General features: G+C 37.1%; 1 protein-coding gene across 1 annotated transcript in view; it reads left to right on the plus strand.

The window, feature by feature from the left end:
* The first annotated feature begins 2410 nt into the window (after nt 1-2410).
* The window catches only part of LOC127673246 (zinc finger protein 431-like), a 44179-nt gene continuing 28715 nt past the window's right edge, over nt 2411-17874 (plus strand). The window contains exons 1-3 of the mRNA XM_052168837.1: nt 2411-2431; nt 4846-4906; nt 6111-6824. Of these exons, the coding sequence (XP_052024797.1) occupies nt 2411-2431; nt 4846-4906; nt 6111-6824 (796 nt within the window). The remainder of the gene's footprint in view (nt 2432-4845; nt 4907-6110; nt 6825-17874) is intronic.

Here is a 17874-nt window from a genome sequence, read left to right on the forward strand (position 1 = left end):
ATGATTTTTTCCCCTGAGAGCTCTGAGAGTACTGGGTCACTCATTGTTCCTTCTGTGGTGCTGCAAACTCCTTAAGCTCCTTGGGTTCTTTCTCTAGTTCCCCCATTGGGGACAAGTGATATCTCACAGTTATTATTAGGAAAATATATGCAAAATAGTCTGTCCGCTGGGCAGTGGTGGCACAAGTCTTTAATCCCAGCACTTGTGAGGCAGAGGGAGGCACATTTCTCAGTTTGAGGCCAGCCTGGTTTACAGAGTGAGTTCCAGGACAGCCAGGACTACACTGAGATACCCTGTCTCGAAAAATCTAAAAAAAAAAAAAAAAAAAAAAAAAAAAAAAAAATCTGTCCAATTCTAGTGCTTTAAATTTTACTATAAATACCAATTCCATATTTACCACATCACGGTTGCTTTAATTGTTATTTTCTGTTCAATGATTGAAATGGAATGGAAAATAAGATGGCTGATGATACTCAGAAGTCCCGGCTCTTGTTCTTTCTAGAAAATGTGCTTTCAGACAGCTTTTTAAGAAGATAAATGGGTGACCTTGAACTGGAACTATATAGAATCAAGGTAGAACACATAGTAGTGTATGTATGTGTGTTTATCTATCTATCTATCTATCTATCTATCTATCTATATATATATATATATATATTTATATATATATATCCTTCTTTATTAAGACTTAAATATTACCACCAAATGATACAATATGTTTAACAAATAAATCCACAATATATTGTCAGAACATTAATTCAGGAGTGGGGAATAAACAATTTTTATTCCCTCTTTCTACGTTTCAATAACACGACACTTTAAAAGTATCATAGTTTATCAAGGGATAAAGGTAAAATTATTGTTTTTCCCTAAAGAAAATTGGCAAAGCATTTCTTTTAGAAAAAAAGATTTATTTATTTCTTTCATGTATGTGAGCATAATATCCCTGCCTTCATACACAGAAGAAGAGGGCATAGGATCCCATGACAGATGGTAGTGATTCACCTTATGGTTGCTGGGAATTGAACTCAGAACCTCTGGAAGAGCAGCTAGTGCTCTTAACTTCTGAGCCTTCCCTCAAGTCCTGAAGCACATTCTATACATCAAAAGCAATTTACTCAGGATGTTTTTAGTCAAATTCACATGACCTAACTAGTTATTCCCCCTAGAAATTATACAAATACTTTATGAATAGAATGAACTTAGTCAAAGTTAACCAGTTTACTTTACTTGTAATCTATTGGTGTTAAGAAAAATATGTGAAGAATTAATCATGATTCCATGTGAATATTCTATATATAAGTAATAAAATTCAAATTTCATTAAGCCATGAATTTATATTTATTGCTTGTCCAAGATACTTTTTCCATAATTTTGATTGATTATCTTGTGAAAACTTCACATCAAAATCGTTAGTAAGCATACTTTTGGTTTGTACAGAAAGTAAACCATACATATCTACAGCAGAAGAGTACTGAAGGCCATTTTATCTCAGAGGAAAATTAGCTACATGACAGTGAGACCCAGCATAGGGTAGCCCAATTATTCTTTGCTGGCAGCAGTCTGTCTTGCCCTTGGCAACTTATCCCTTGATTATCTGTTTGATTTTGTGAACATCAAAGTCATCTCTTCCTTTGTTAGTATGCTAGTTTGGAAGTGCTAAGGATAAAATTTTCGGTTCTTTACAGAAACCAATGAATGAATAAGGTAGAAGCTATCAGAATAAGAATAAAACAAAACATTAAGATATAAAATGAATAACCTATAGGTCTGATATTTTATGTAATAGGGATTCTATTGACTCTGTGAGACCACCAAGAATAATGATGGAGACCATCACATTACAATTTTGTCTTGTACCATTGGTTATATTTACTAAGGCCTTGGTGAAGACAAATGGCCCATGCAATATTTATGCTATCATTAAAAAAGATGGCCTTTCAAATCTCTGCATGAATAGGCATATCTCTCTTACTGAGGCCAGACAAGGCAGCCAAATTTGGGGAACAATTAGGACAGACAGACATCAGCATAAGGGACATCTCCTGCTCCATTTGTTGGGGGAAACACATGAAGACTGAGTAGCCTTTCTACTACATCCATGGTAGAAGATTCATTCCAGAATGTGTATTCTCTTTAGTTGGTGATTCAGTCCCAGAGAGTCTCCTATTGTCCAGGTTAGTGGACACTGGCGGTCTTCTTATGGACTTCCTATTCATTCCGAGACCCTCAATCCTTTCCCCAACTCTTCCAAAAGACCCGCTGTGCTCTTTTAGGGCTGTGGGTGTCTGTATCTGTTTCAGTCAGGGGCTGGGTAGAGACTCTCAGAGGACAAGAATGCTATGCTGCTCTCTGGAAGTATAATAACATATATCCTCAGTAATGTCAGGGATTGGATTTTGCCCACGAGATGGGTCTCAAGTTGGGCACGGTACAGTCTGGCCATCCCTCATAGTCTGCTCCACCTTTTCACCTGCATTAATAGTAGACAGGAAAAAATTGGGTGGAAATGATTTTGGATCAGTTTGTGACCTTAACTCCCCACTCAGTGTCCTGTCAGACTGCAGGATCTAGCATCTTCAGAGTCCATATCTCATTACCATGCATTTCTGCTAAGATTACCCCCCATCGACTCCTTATTGCCCTCCAATTTGTTATCTTTAGCACATCCTAAAGATACACCACCCTTCCATCCACACCTGCTGTAGATTTTAATTCATTGTCTTGGCACTCTGGTCCTCTCTTGTCTCTCACCCCATCTGTTCCTGTTCTCTCTCCTTTCCCATTTCTTATCTGCTCTCTTATCCAGTTCTCTCTCTTCTATCTTCCTGATATGACTGCTTTATTCCCCCTTTTGAGTGAGATTCAACCATGCTCCTTTGGGTCTTCCTTCCTGTTTGCTTCTTTTGATCTATGGAGAGCAGTGTGGATATCCTATACTTTATGACTAATATTCACTTGTAAATGGGAACAGACCTGTTTGTCCTTTTGTGTCTGGATTATCTCAGACTGTGTCATAGTTTCTAGTTGTATCCATTTGCGTAGAAAATTCATGATGCCCTTGCTTTTAATAGCTGAATATTATTAAAATTTGAAAATGAGATGCATTTTCTCTATCCATATTTCAGTTGAGTGGCATCTGGACATTTTCAAGTTTCTAGCTCTTTTAAATAAAACAGATGTGAACTTTCTGTAGCAAATGTTTTGGTGGGTATATGCCTGAGGAGGTACCCTAAGTGAAATTCTTCCTCCTGCTAGGTCATGATTTATTTGAACGTGTGAGCAAATTATTTCCCAGGAACAGGAAGGAACATTAAATAAAATCTGCTGCAATTGTAGACCAAGTGAGACAGTGTCCATCAACGTAGAAGCCACCCTTGATAGGATCACACATTTTATGCTGGTTCTGGAAACTGACAGATGAAAATTTCAAGGCCATGGGTTCTTCCTTTATGGTTTCAGTTTTGCAGCATTCTAGCCATCTTTGGCAGAGTCAGAGTCTCAGTTAATGCTCTGAGAGTTCATTGCATAGAAGTTGTGAGGATGATGCTTAAGTTGCATTTTGGACCCAGAGGATGTAGAGATACCTAAGACATTGATAAATCCTCTAAGAATAGAGACATACAGAGGTTGGAAATTCCCAAAGTGAGAGATGTATGAGAAGTTACAGGAAGAGGAGCATCTAAGCCCTTAGAAACTGAAGTCCAATGTGTTTAAGACGAAGCTACAGGATTTGGTGTTTGTCCTGCTGTGTTTCTTGCCTTGGTCCAGACTTCTCTCCATATGTGCAAATTCCGATTTATTGGAAGGGAAGGAGTATTCTGTACCATTGCTTGTTGGAAGGATACAACATGCTTTCTGACTTTGCAATATGTGGCTTTCAACATATTGCCTTGAGTTTCAGAGGAGACTTTAGAATTTTGAACAGTGTGAGATCTCCTATAGACTATGAGGATCAAAGTAGACGGAATGCATTTTCACCACAGGATGAGCGTGAACCTATTATGACCAGGGTCACAATGCAGTTGATTGAAAATTAAACATGTAGATAGGATGATGTTTTTGAATATTTGTCTGTTCTGTCTGGCTTCCATTGTAGTTTTTGGGAAGGTCTTGTATGAGGAGCCTTTCCAGATACCAATTTTCAGAAAGGACAGTGATTATAGACTGGAAATATTTATTTCTTCCTTACAGTTTTTCTATCTCCAATAGTTTATATATTTTTCATATCCATAGTCCCTGTCTCCATGAAAGGTCCTTTTCCCTCACAAACTCTTTCCTCTCAATCCCCTCTGCTTTTCCTGTTAGAAAATGTGGGTCACATGGGTATCCCCACACCATTCAATTTTATTCAAAAATTACATGGTGATTAGATTATAACTTCTGTGTCAAGAAGTAAGTGGAGGAAGCACCAGAATTAAACGAATATATTGTCAAGAAAGCACACCTTTATTTTTATACTGATATCAGTATCATTTTTTGTTGTACACATGTGTGGGACATTTTAGGATGCAGTGACTTATGATGATGTGCATGTGAACTTCACTGCCCAAGAATGGAATTTACTTGATTCTTCTCAGAAAAATCTCTACAAAGATGTGATGTTGGAGACCTACTGGAACCTCACTGTTATAGGTAAGACTTTGAAATTTCTTTTGATTTTCAAAATAAGGAATAGATGATTCTTGGTTATTGGTCATCTCCTTTATTTTAATTGAGAGCCAGGAATATTGAGTTGAATAAATTGGGTTCAATGCTGTGAAAAGTAACACTACCTTGAATTTTACCTAAATTCCAATATCGTGCAATAAAGTATATCATTCCTGTTCTGGTACTGTGTTTTAGGGTCCTATTGGCAAGACCATCATATTGAAGAACAATGCCAAAATTTTAGAAGTCATGAAAGGTAATTTCCTTGTTGAAACTGATACAAATATGCCTCTGTCAAAATTTTAATATCTTCTGGATGCTCTAAAGTAAAGCAAGCATATTAAATTTCAGTCCTTTACATGTAGCTATGATTATAATATTCTTGCAAAAACATACATCTCATTGTAGGTTATCTGAATTGTGTATGCAAGGCAATCCCTTAATAAAGATGACAAGTAAACAATGCCTTTAGAGATAACTTAATTTGATTTATAGCTCCATTAGAGCTATGTGGTAATTCTTCAGTTTTATAAAATCTCATAATATTTAGATGTTACAAATTAAATTATGGTAAATGTATGACCAAAACTCTATAATAAGCTAATACTCCATGGTAAAGTTGGTGATATTCGTATTCTTTCAGTGACATTGATAAGTTTATTCAGAGGTCTGTTTATGAAAGTCTAGATTGTTGTCATGGAGAAACCTTAATCCATGTATCAGATGTCTATGAGGAACAAAATGTCAAAAAATATGAAGGCAATATGTGAGAAAACCTTTCATTTGTTCTTCTTTTATAGGTTTATGATGTATCACAATGAATTATAGACTCATGAGCATAGGGATATTGATATAAGTAATGTAATTTTTTTCTCCCAAAACCATACAGGAATATGTAGTATTTTACTTTTGGCAAATTTTCTGAATATGATTGAAGTTTGTAATTAATTGGTTTTCTAATTTTATGCCAAACTTCCACAAAATCAAACTGTAGAAAATTATTTTGTGTACTAGAATTTGGAAAATCTTGTCTTTCTCCTGGTTCACTTTGAATGTGATATTATTTACAGTACAGAAAATATTATGAATTGAAACAGTGTTATGAATCTCTGAGTTGTTCCTTTTTTTCTTTAGATACAAAGTACAATAGGAAGTATATTTCTTCATATGGCAATGCCATATAAAAACAGATGTTATAAATATGATCCATGCAATAACTATCACACGTATCTTCAGTAACCCATAATGCAGGACAACACCAAGAACATATGATGCGATAAAAACATAAGATCTGATGCTTCTATACCATTAAAACCAAATTGTAAACTTAATTCATACTGATAAAACAATTGATCAGGGTAATGAATGTAGTAAAGATTTCACATGTGCCAATTACTGTTGCAGGCATGTAAAAAGTCATAGTGGAGAGAAACCCTATGAATATAATCAATGTGGTAAAGCCTTTGCAAGATCCAGTCATCCTCAGTATCATTTGGGGATACATACTGGAGAGAAAACTAATAATTGTAATCGACGTGGTAAAGCCTTTGCAGGACCCTGTGATCTCCAATATCATAAAAGAACACATACTGGAGAGAAACCTTATGAATGTAATCAATGTCGTAAGACCTTTTCATGTAACGGTAGTCTCCAAAGACATAAAATAACTCATAGTGTAGAAAAACCTTATGAATGTAATCTGTGTGGTAAAGCCTTTGCAAGATCCAGTTATCTCAAGTGTCATAAAAGAACACATACTGGAGAGAAGCCTTTTGAATGTAATGTATGTGGTAAAGCTTTTACAGTAGCCAGTAATCTTCAATATCATAAACGAACACATACTGGAGAGAAACCTTATGAATGCAATCAATGTGGTAAAGCCTTTACAGTATCCAGGAATCTTCAATATCATAAAAGAACACATACCGGAGAGAAACCTTATGAATGTAATCAGTGTGGTAAAACCTTTACAGCATCCAGTAATCTTAAATATCATAAAAGAACACATACTGGAGAGAAACCTTATGAATGTAATCAATGTGGTAAAGCCTTTGCAGTTCAGTGTAACCTCAAAAGACATAAAAGAACACATACTGGAGAGAAACCTTACAAATGTAATCAATGTGGTAAAGCCTTTACAGCTTCCAGTAATCTTAAATATCATAAAAGAACACATTAACCTTATGAATATAATCGAAGTGGTAATATATTCACAAGGGAAAAGTCTTCAAATTCTATGTACTGGAGAGAAACCTAAGTTTGAAAATGCAAGGCATCATCAGGAAGTTGAATGAAGTTAAATCCTGTCATCAAGGAAATTCAATGGTATTAAAGGAATGGCTGCATTAGGTTAAGATTCCATCCAGCTAAACATATGGATTTGCAGTTGTAGGAATACAAACTGTATCATTTTATGAATTATTATTACCTGGTTTTGTTTTCTTGTGGAGATTTGAAAATACAAATATGTGTCAAACTGAGAAGGGATGGATCTTGACTGCTTTTATGGGTTTTCAATTTAGAATCTGAAATGAAAAGCTTAGGTTCAGCCACGTTGTGACATGATTTTTACCACAGCATTCAGGATACAGAGCCCTGCAGATCTCTGAGTTCAAGGTTAATGTACTGGGAAAGTTCGAGGACCATAAAGCTTAGGCAGTGAAGTTTTGGAAAAATAGAAAGTGGATGATAATGTAATAGAAGTGTCCATGTTTCAGCCACATCAAGTGGCAGAACTCAGCAGCTTTGTCTATGTGGCTCTGGATTTAAAGACAAAATAGAATGTACTAGTGAGTCAACGAATACTTAATAGTTTTAGTTCAAGAATTAGAGGAGATGGAGAAGATATCAGCATCACTGTGTTAAAATATTCTGGGAAGTGTTTTCTGAGTGACAAGGAATGTGTGCTACAGAGATCAAGGTAGGACCTAGTGGTGCAGTTGGACTTCGTCATATGTAAGAATCACCAGGTTGTATTGTTTTTGAAAGCATGAAGTTGTCATGCAGAGCAGCTGAGGCTTGGCATCATTGAGTAAGTGTAAGGGAGACTATGGGTCAGGCATTGTTGTAGCAGAAGAACTCAGCATCCTGAAGGTGCAAGTACCAGGGGATGGGCAGCAAGAACAGAAGGATCAGGAGAGTGGTGTCAAACAGAGCTAACAGTGATACAGGGGGCAATGTGGGAAACGTGACCCAATCTTTTTGGAGGAACACAGAAGATTCTTTGTGGATCTTGGACATTGAAAGGAGAAGTTCTGATACTGAAGTTATTTTGGAGACACCTAAGATCTTGAGATATTTTAACTGTGTCATACCTGCTCAGGAAAACTGCTTTAAGGGAATAAAACTATTCAAAGAAAAAGAATTCTGCTACATTGAACAAAGCAGAAAGGTGTTGGAGATCTGAAGAACACTTTGAGAGCAGATGTGGAGACGCAGAGTTTGGAGATTGCTCAGCTGGTTTGGTCTTATTTAGGTCCAGTATTTCCTTATGCTGCCTTTAGGAATGGTGAAGTATAAACTGTAAATTTGGAGATACATGGTGTGCTTTTTTTGAACACGATTACATGATAGGATTAATTTCAGAAGAGTCTTTGATCTTTGCACATTATTGAGAATGCTATATACAGTTTTTGAAGTAGAAGCTCATGTATTCTACTTGTTTAAGTATGATACCTATGTTCTAATGTGTTTGGACAATCATAAGATGGCCACGAAGTGGAATGTAGTAATTTAAATATGCCACAGTAAGTGAGTCATATTATGAAGTAGTGTGGCCTTGTTGGAGGAAGTGCATCACTGTGTTAGTGGGCTTTGATATTACTACAAGTGCTGAAGAGATCCTTCTCTTAGATCCCTGGAAGACAATCTCTTCCTAGCTCCCTTTGGATTAAGATGCAGAACTCTCAACTAAGTGGGTCTTTTATACAAGTTTCCTTTTTCATTATTTCTTTTTTAGCAATGGAAATGAAAGAAAAAAAATATTGTGACTTCATTTAATGTTGTTAAGACTGAACAATTCTGTAGTCTTCATTTTCATGAAGGAAAATGTGTTGGAGAGAAACCTCATGAATGTGTTTAGTATAATGAAGCCTTTGTACACTTCTATAGTGTTCATCATAATGAAACCATTCATACTGGAGAGAAATTTTATGAACGTTATCAATGTTGTAAAGCATTTATGTTATGGGATCGACTGAATTCCAACACAATTCAAACTCTAGTACAATTCAAATGACAAGAAATTTTTGTAGTCAACTTGTTACTTATAAATCAAAACCACAAAAATATATGCAGACACCTAGCCATTGAATTTTTTTTGTATATTTTAGTTAGTTATATATCCAACAACTTTCCTGAACATGTCTATCAGCTCAGGAATTGCCTTTGTGTAATTTTGGTTCATTATGCATATGACTATGTCATCTTCAAATAAATGTAATTTTACCTACTCCTTTCTAATTCATATTGCGTTCATCCCCTTCTGTTATATTGCTCTAATTAAACTTTTAGATAGAACTTTGGACAGAGAATGAACCACCTTGTCTTGTATGTGAATTAGTGGAATTAATTTTGAATATCTCTGCCTTTAATTTAATGTTGGCTATAGACTTGCTGTAACATGATGTTAGTATGTTTACAGATATTCATTGTGTCCTTATTTACCCCAAGTATTTGTCCATAAAGTGGTGTTGGATATTGTCAGAGAATTTTCATCACCTAATGAAATCACCTAATGCTGTATATGTCTATATACATAAATAAATCATTTTTAATGTTGTTTATCTTAGTTTGATTTAATTATGGTAAGTTGATTCTATCCAAGGAATTACCTATTTTTTCAGCATATCCAAATCAGTGGAGGACAGGTTTTTAAAAACTAGGTTTTAATTGTACTGTGAATTTTTTCATTTTCTGTTATTTTTCCCCATTTTCATTTTAGATTTCAGTAACTTTGATATTCTCTATATTTCAATAAGGGATTGCCTGTCTTGTCTAATAAAATAATCATAGGATCAACTCCATGATTCATTGATTCCTTATTTTCTTCTCTTTCTATTTTATTGATTTCAGCCCCCAGTTGAATAATTTTTTGATGTCTACACCATTTCATAATTGTTCATTCACTTCTTTCAGTTCTAGACTATAAATTATGTTCTCAAGTTACCAATATATGAACTTTCCAATTTTTTTAATATGGGCATTTTTGCTATAAACATTCTTCTAAGAACCACTTTATTTTCCTGGTGTTAAATAGAATTGTGCATATTCATATTCATTAGATTCTAGAAAATCTCTAATTTTTTCCTCTATTTCTGCTTTAACCTATTTTTCATTCAGTAGTGTGGTTTGCAGGTTCTGTGTGTTTTTATGCCTTGTATTCTTCCTGGTTTTGTTGATATCAAGCTGTAATTCATGGTGGTCTGATAAGACACATGACGTTGTTTCAATTTCCTTGTATATATAAAAACTGGCAATGTGTCTGAATATGTGGTCAGTTTATGAATAAGTTTCATGAGGTGGTGAGCAGAAGGTATATTATCTTTTATTTCAGTAGAATGTTCTGTAAATATCAGCTGTATTCATTTCCATGCTATCAGTTAGCAGGAATATGTCTCTGTTTAGTTTTGGTCTGGAGAATTTGTCCATTGCTGAGATGGGTATTGAAATCACTTAGAATTTGTGTATGAGAGTAATTAGATCATTTTAGCTCAAAAATTTTTTTCTTTTACATAGGTTGCTTACCATGTATTTTAGGCAAAGATAATCAAAATTACATTGTAATCTTTTGTGATATTATTCCTTTGAGGAATATGTAAAACATTTCGATTCTTTTGATTATTTGAGGGGGGTGTAAAAATCTATTTTGCTAAATTCTAAAATGGCTATACCAGCTTGCTTTTTTGGTTCACTTGATTTCATTTGAGTATGTATTGGCACCCCTTTACCTTGCAGCAATGTCTGTTCTTTATTTTAAGTTGTAATTCCTGTATACAACAGAAGGATAGGTTTCTGGTAGCATCCATTTTGTTAGCCTGTGCCTTTTTATTGGTGAATTGAGATAATGGATATTGAAAGAGTTAATGAATAGCGATTGTTAACTTCTGGAATTTTGTTGTTGTTGTTATTGTTATTGTGGATACTGCTGGTTGTGTTGGTATTAGTGTGTGTGTGTCCGTCCAATTTCCCTTCTTTTGCAGATAGCACAAGATATTTTGCAACCTGTGTATCATTAACTGCTTTGAGTTGGATACTTCTTCTATCACTTTGTGTAGGTCGTCTGTATTTGTAGACAGATATTACTCAAATTTGACTTTATTGTGGACTGTCTTATTTTTCCATTTGTGTTGATTAAACTTTTTCTACATATAATAATCTCCACATCTGTAGTTTCTGCAGCACATGTGTTCAAACTTTTCTAGCATTAACAGACTCCAGTGAAAAGTTATCTGTGATTCCAATACATCTTACTTCATATGTTTTTTGGCTTTTATACCTTTGCAGCCTTTAATATTATTTCTTTTATTGTATGTTTTGATTATTATTCAGGGAAGAGACTTCATTTTATGGTCCATTCTGTTTGGTGCTTTTATAATTCTTGTACTTTGATAGGTACCTAGCTATTTAGGTTGCGGAATTTGTATGTTTTTGTTTCCAATACTTTCTGAAACTTTGATCTAGTGTTCTTCCTCTATTCTTAGCATTCTAATGTTTTGTCCGTTCACAGCGTCCTGGATTTTCTGGATATTTTATGTCAGAAAGTATTAGATTTAGCTTTTTTTTTGGCCGATGTGTCCATCCCTTCTATTGTTGCTTCAATGCCTGAGATTTGTCTTCCATTTCTGTATTCTCTCAGTGAACCTTGCCTCACTGGTTCCAATGTTCACACCTAAAGTTTTATTTCCATTATTCCCTCAGTTTGTATTTTCTTCATTGCTTCTATTTCATAGTCCCTAAGAGTTTGTTTCTTTCAACCCTTGGTTTATGTTTTCTTGACTCTACTCACAGAATTTATTGGTTTCCTGCACTTATTTTTTCTGTTTTCCTGGCTGTCTTTCATGTATTGCTTGATTTCCTCCAAATGTGTTATCCTGGATTTCTTAAAGTGATTTAGTCATTTCCTCTTTAAGGACCTCGAGGAACTTCTTATAGTTGGCTTCAAAGCCTTTGTCTTATAATGCAGCAATGTTGGGATATTTAAGACCTTCTTTGTTAATATAAATGGACCCACAGTCATTAACCAGAGAGGGATCAATGTTTGTCCTTATTACATCATCTTTTGCCAACATCATGGAATGGAATGGTGTTATCACTTCTCGAAGTGAAAAGTTCCTTTGCATGTGGATGAACTTGATATATAATAGTTTGTTTCCATACAATGAAATTTATTGTGGGGACCACCTAAGAAACCATGATAGAAACAGAATGAATACTACCTAATTGATTCTATCTTTATTTCTTTAAAAATTCAATAATTAATCTCAAACGCATTACTGTTATAATCTCTTGTTTGGTTTAATTCCCCTACAATTCCAGATAATTAAGAATCCCTTCATGTTTTTTTTTCAAGTCCTATTGATTGTTTATTTCTGTCCTCAGAAAAGCTGTCTGTAGCTGAGGCTTCCTCTATTCATGTAATTGAAAATTGCTTTGAGCACCCCATCATTTCTCTGCTACTCAGTGCAGGAACATGTGTCTTTCAACTCTTACAGACTATTCATTGACTGTTCAGTAAAAAGCAATAATAAAACAGTAAGTGGGTTTCCTCCAACCTCTCCCTCTTCTTGGGGCTTAAAATGAAGAGGTGCCTGTGCTAGAATCAATTTCTAAGTCCATCTTTGAAGCATGGCTGGTCACAGTACAAAAAGGGTTGGAAAAAGAAGGTAAAAGCTTCCCTGCTTTGACTCTGATTTGTATTAGTAAGGAGTTGAGAGGTAGTTAATTGTAGATGATCAATAAATGTCCTGACTGGCCATTTCTTGGATCTGCACACTAGACAATCAAGAATCTAGATAAAATACTTTATGTTTAACCAATATACTTTAAGTTTTTTTTGGTAATGTTTTGTTAAAAATAATTTATGTTAAACCATATTGCTGTAGTTACACTAGTTCCACCAAAATTGGAAATCTGGGCATCATGATGAGTCCCTATCTACAAGGAAAATTATTTTCAAGATTTAAACTATTCAGCTTGAGAGAAAAAATTATAAGCAAAATTTATGTGTTCTAATACGAGATCGTAGACTCTGGACACATGGCCATGAAGCATGGTACATTTTACAATAATTTTGGGATTATAATGATATCATTTCTTCCGTGCCTTCCAAGTTTAATTATTAAAATGCATAAAGCCTAATACGGGGGATAAGAAAGGTAGATGGTGCTTCAGTTCCCAGGCTTGGTGTCTGAGGTTGAGACCATGAAGGAGAGAGAAGAGGAAGAAAAATGGGCCATGGGTTTGGTGGATTGGCCAGGAGGACTGGCCTGGGTGTATGAGCAGCCTAGTTAGAACATGGCAAGTCATGTCTCACTGTTATTAACAGGAACTATACAACATAGTCTGTCCAACTGTAGAGCTTTAAGTCTTATTATAAATACCAAGTCTTTTGTGTCTTTTTTTTTTTGTTTGTTTTTGGATTTGGTTTTTTTCGAGACAGGGTTTCTCTGTGTAGCCCTGGCTGTCCTGGAACTCACTCTGTAGACCAGGCTGGCCTCAAACTCAGAGATCCGCCTGCCTCTGCCTCCCAGAGTGTCTTTTGTGTCTTTTATTTTTACCTTTATGATTCAAGTGTAGTAAAAAAATAAATAATTAATGAATATTTCCCACAACAAGGTGTCTTTAATTATTGTTTCTGTCTGATGATTGAAATGGATTGAAAATTATGATGGCAGAGGATACTCAATAGTCCTGGTTCTTGTTCCTTCCAAAAAAAGTCACAGTTTAATCAAAAGTATAACATGTGACAAATAGTCTACACAACAGGTATGTCCTAAAATGTGTAATAATTTCACTCTAATTCCTATGGTTTGTTGCTACTTTGTTTCCAACCCAAATCCCCAATATAAGAAAGCTTAGCTCAATCAGTTAACCAAATAAGGTACAAGCCTAGATTGGGCAGAACTCCAACTACTCTATTTCCATCTCTGTTATCCCATACAACTTGCAGCTTCTCCAGGCCCCCAGCTTCTCTCTCTGCTGCCTCTCCATTCATCTCCTGTAGTTCCTCCAGCTCCTGTTTACCCCACAACTTGGAGAAATGGGGCTTTGCAGATCAGTTTTAGGGGTTGGATTCGCTGCTGCTGCTGCTACTGCTGCTGCTGCTACTGCTGCCCTTACAATTCTCTAGTGATGACTCAGTTTACCACTGAGAAGTTGTTGATAGGATAAGGTAAGTCCACATCTTGATGTTTCTCCTTATGGCCTATGAATGACCCATCTGTCTTCAAAAGGAAGTATCTTGGCCTCCAATTTCTTTTCATATTCTCCCAGCTGCCATCTTATGAATCCTGTGCTTCCTTTCCACCTGTAGGTGCCACTAAACAGGACTCTGTTTTAAAAGGTCCTTTGGAGAAACTCCTGTCCATATTGTCTAGAAATTGGCAGTTTGGCTCACAGGTCAGCAGGCAGTGGCAGATCAAGCCACTCACAAACATGTCATGGATACATCAGCAGTCCAGGTCAGTAGAGTCAGGTTAGCAACAATGGTGAAAGACCCCTCTTCTGATCCCAACCTTCTTTCACTATGGTAACATCGCTCATGATGGCTCCCCCAACTTGGTCAAAGTAGCTACATTTTTTTAAAATATAGTTATTAAATACATATTTGTGGTCCAGATACAGAGGTCACACATGGATCTGGAGGTTGTCTGGTAGGGGAAGGCCATGAAAACCTGCCGTATAAAAGATACATCACATAATGGCCAGCATGAGGTTTTGTTTTCTTATTAAGCAGCAGCAAAGCCTGCTTTCAAACAAGACACTGGCATTGTTTATCTCAAGAGAAGCCTAATGAGGTGGAAGCAGAGATTGAGAGCTGGAGCAAAAGCATCTGAGTATGAGAAATAAATCAGAAACCTGTAGAGCAGTTCATAGCCTAGATGTCAGCACTGTGGTGAACAGTGAAGAGAGGAGGCAGCTAGGCTAAAAATTGACTTAGTGAAATCCTTACTTCAGAAGATGAGCACATCTCTTGGTACATGGTGTGTAGTTACTGATCTAGTAAATGCCTTTTAGCCAATTTATCTCCATTAACATCAATTTAATTGATGCAATTTGTTTTATTTTAGAAGCAATTTGCTTTATTTGGCATTGACAGTGGTATACCTTTATATTTTTGCCTTGAGAATATATTATGTTTGCAGTCCTGTGTCTTAAATAAGGTAGAAGGGATCTTGATCATCTGTGTCTTCCGATAAATAACATATTAATGATATAAAGTGCACATTATGTAGAAATTACCAAGAGAGCACAAGGTGTCAATTAATTTGAACTCATTGTTAATCCATAAGGGCATCAGAGGACTGAAAATAAATCCTCCTAAAATTGAGTAGTCTTCTAATTCAGTAAAATGCTTAGGAATCTAGTGGTGTAGGGTACACAGAAACATTAATTACAAGGTGGAAGATAAGTCATTGTACTTGGCCCTTCCCACTACAAAGAAAAAAGCACAAAAGTTAGTGTGCCTATTAGGACTCTGGAGACACCGCAATCCTCACTTGGATTTGTTACCCAGCCAGGATTCCAAGTTGTTGAGAAAGCTGACACTCTGACCGAGAGATGAAAACAAAGGTTACAGTGTATTCTATGTATCTGATGCTCTGTCAGTCAGGCTGTGAGAAACCCATCTCACCAGACACTCCCCAACAGTTGTGTATCTAAATTTGTCAACATATGTCCAAATTCTCCATTTCCTAAACAGCTCTCATCTGTCCCTCAGACATTTCCAAAAATATTCTATAACTGAATTAACGACAGTATATCACACACGACTGCCTCCAGGTGTGGACTAAATGTCACAAATCTAACAACACCCCTTTAATCTTTGCAGATCACAGTTCCTATTATCCAGGAGATGAGTGTTTTCTGGAGGGAGATAATGACCACCAAGCCTGAGCATGGACAGTGATCTCTAGCCTGGTCTCTAGAGTCCTTCCTTGCATGGGAAGGATATAGCTGTGAAGCCCTATGTGGCCATATAGTTATAAATTTCATATTCTCATGGAAAAGATAATTTTTTGCCTTGAATGTTAAGAATCCGAAATACAGTCTCAAAATTAATCCAGAATTAGCTCACCTGTGATCCTAATCTGGAGGCTCAGAGATACAAGTTTCTGACCTGGATCTTAGCGAGGAGATTTTGAAGCATAGTTTCTGTGAATTCCAAAAGATTGAGATAAGGAGATCTCCAAGTTCAAGATCATTTGGGATTAAAGTCACAGTAGCACTTTGCTTTAATCTGGGCCAAGTCCCCTGCTGGAGACTGAGAATCCTTTAATCTGGGCCACACCCCCTGCTGGAGACTGACAGCCTTAAATCTGGGCCACACCCTCTCCTGGAGACCTACATAAGGACATTGGAAGGAGGCAGACACTCTTCTTTGCCTGCTTGCCTCATGGGACTGAGCGACTGCTCGATCCTTGGACGTGTATCTAGAGCAACTGCTGACCATGGTTGGGGAGTTGGACTGCAGACTGTGAGTCCTCGAGAAACTCCCTAAATATATAGAGACCACCCATATGTTCTGTGACTCAGAAGAACCCTGACTAATAAAAACATTGGAATGGGAGAGTGGGGAATTGTGATGGGACAGTGGGGCCTTGTGATGGGACAGTGGGGCATTGTGATGGGACATCAGGGAATTGTGATGTGAAAATGTATCATTGTGATGGGACAGGGGGCATTGTGATGGGTCATTTTGTCACTGTGATGTGATAGAGGGGCACTATGATCAGAGAATGAGGCATTGTGATGGGACAGTGGGGCATTGTGATGGGAGAGTGGGGCATTGGTTTGGGACGATGGGGCATTGTGATGTGACAATGTGACATTGTGATGGGACAGTGGGGAATTGTGATGGGACAGTGGGACACTGTGATGGAACAATGGGGCATTGTGATGGGACAATGGGACATTGTGATGGGACAATGGGGCATTGTGATGGGACAGTAGGGTACTGTGATGGGGCACTGTGATGAGACAATGGGGCACTGTGATGGGACAATGGGATACTGTGATGGGACAATGGGATACTGTAATGGGACAATGGGATACTGTGATGGGACAGTGGGGCACTGTGAAAGGACAATGGGACATTGTGATGGGACAATGGGGAATTGTGATGTGACAATGTGTCATTGTGATGGGACAGTGGGGAATTATGACGGGACAGTGGGGCACTGTGATGGGACAGTGGGACATTGTGATGGGACAAAATACCAGTATGCCAACACGGAACACAAAAAATGCATTCACAAATGTGTAATGTTTCCAAGCTACGAAGACCCCTTGTGTATGGCTCTTGCCTTAATAGCCTTCTATTTCTCTGCATTCACAGCTGTGGTACTCTGTGTCTTTGTCAAGCACCATGACACTCCTATTGTGAGGGCCAATAACAGAATCCTCAACTACCTATTATTTATTTCCCTCATTTTCTGTGTTCCTTTTTCTTCATTGGCCATCCTAACAAATCAACCTGTATCTTGGAGCAAATTACATTGGGTATTGTTTTCAGGGTGGCTGTTTCCACAGCTCTGGCCAAAGCAGTCACTGTGGTTCTGGCTTGCAAAGTCACAGACCCCGGAAGAAGGTTGAGAATATTCCTTGTATCTGGAACATCCAACTACATTATTCCCATATGCTCCCTGTTTCATTGTATTCTGTGTGCAATATGGCTAGGTGTTTCTCCTCCCATTGTTGATATTGATGAACATTCTGAGTATGGCCACATCATCACTGTGTGCAACAAGGGCTCAGTTGCTGCATTCTACTGTGTCCTGGGATACTTGGCCTGCCTGGCCTTGGAAGCTTCACTGTTGCTTTCTTTGCAAGGAATCTGCCTGACACATTCAACGAAGCCAAGTACTTGACCTTCAGCCTGCTGGTGTTCCGCAGTGTCTGGGTCACCTTCCTCCCTGTCTACCATAGCACCAAGGACAAGGTCATGGTTGCTGTGGAGATCTTCTCCATCTTGCCATCCAGTACAGGGATGCTTGGATGCATCTT

The sequence above is a fragment of the Apodemus sylvaticus genome, chromosome 22 (genome assembly GCF_947179515.1).
Source record: "Apodemus sylvaticus chromosome 22, mApoSyl1.1, whole genome shotgun sequence".
In the NCBI taxonomy this organism is placed as follows: Eukaryota; Metazoa; Chordata; class Mammalia; order Rodentia; family Muridae; genus Apodemus; species Apodemus sylvaticus.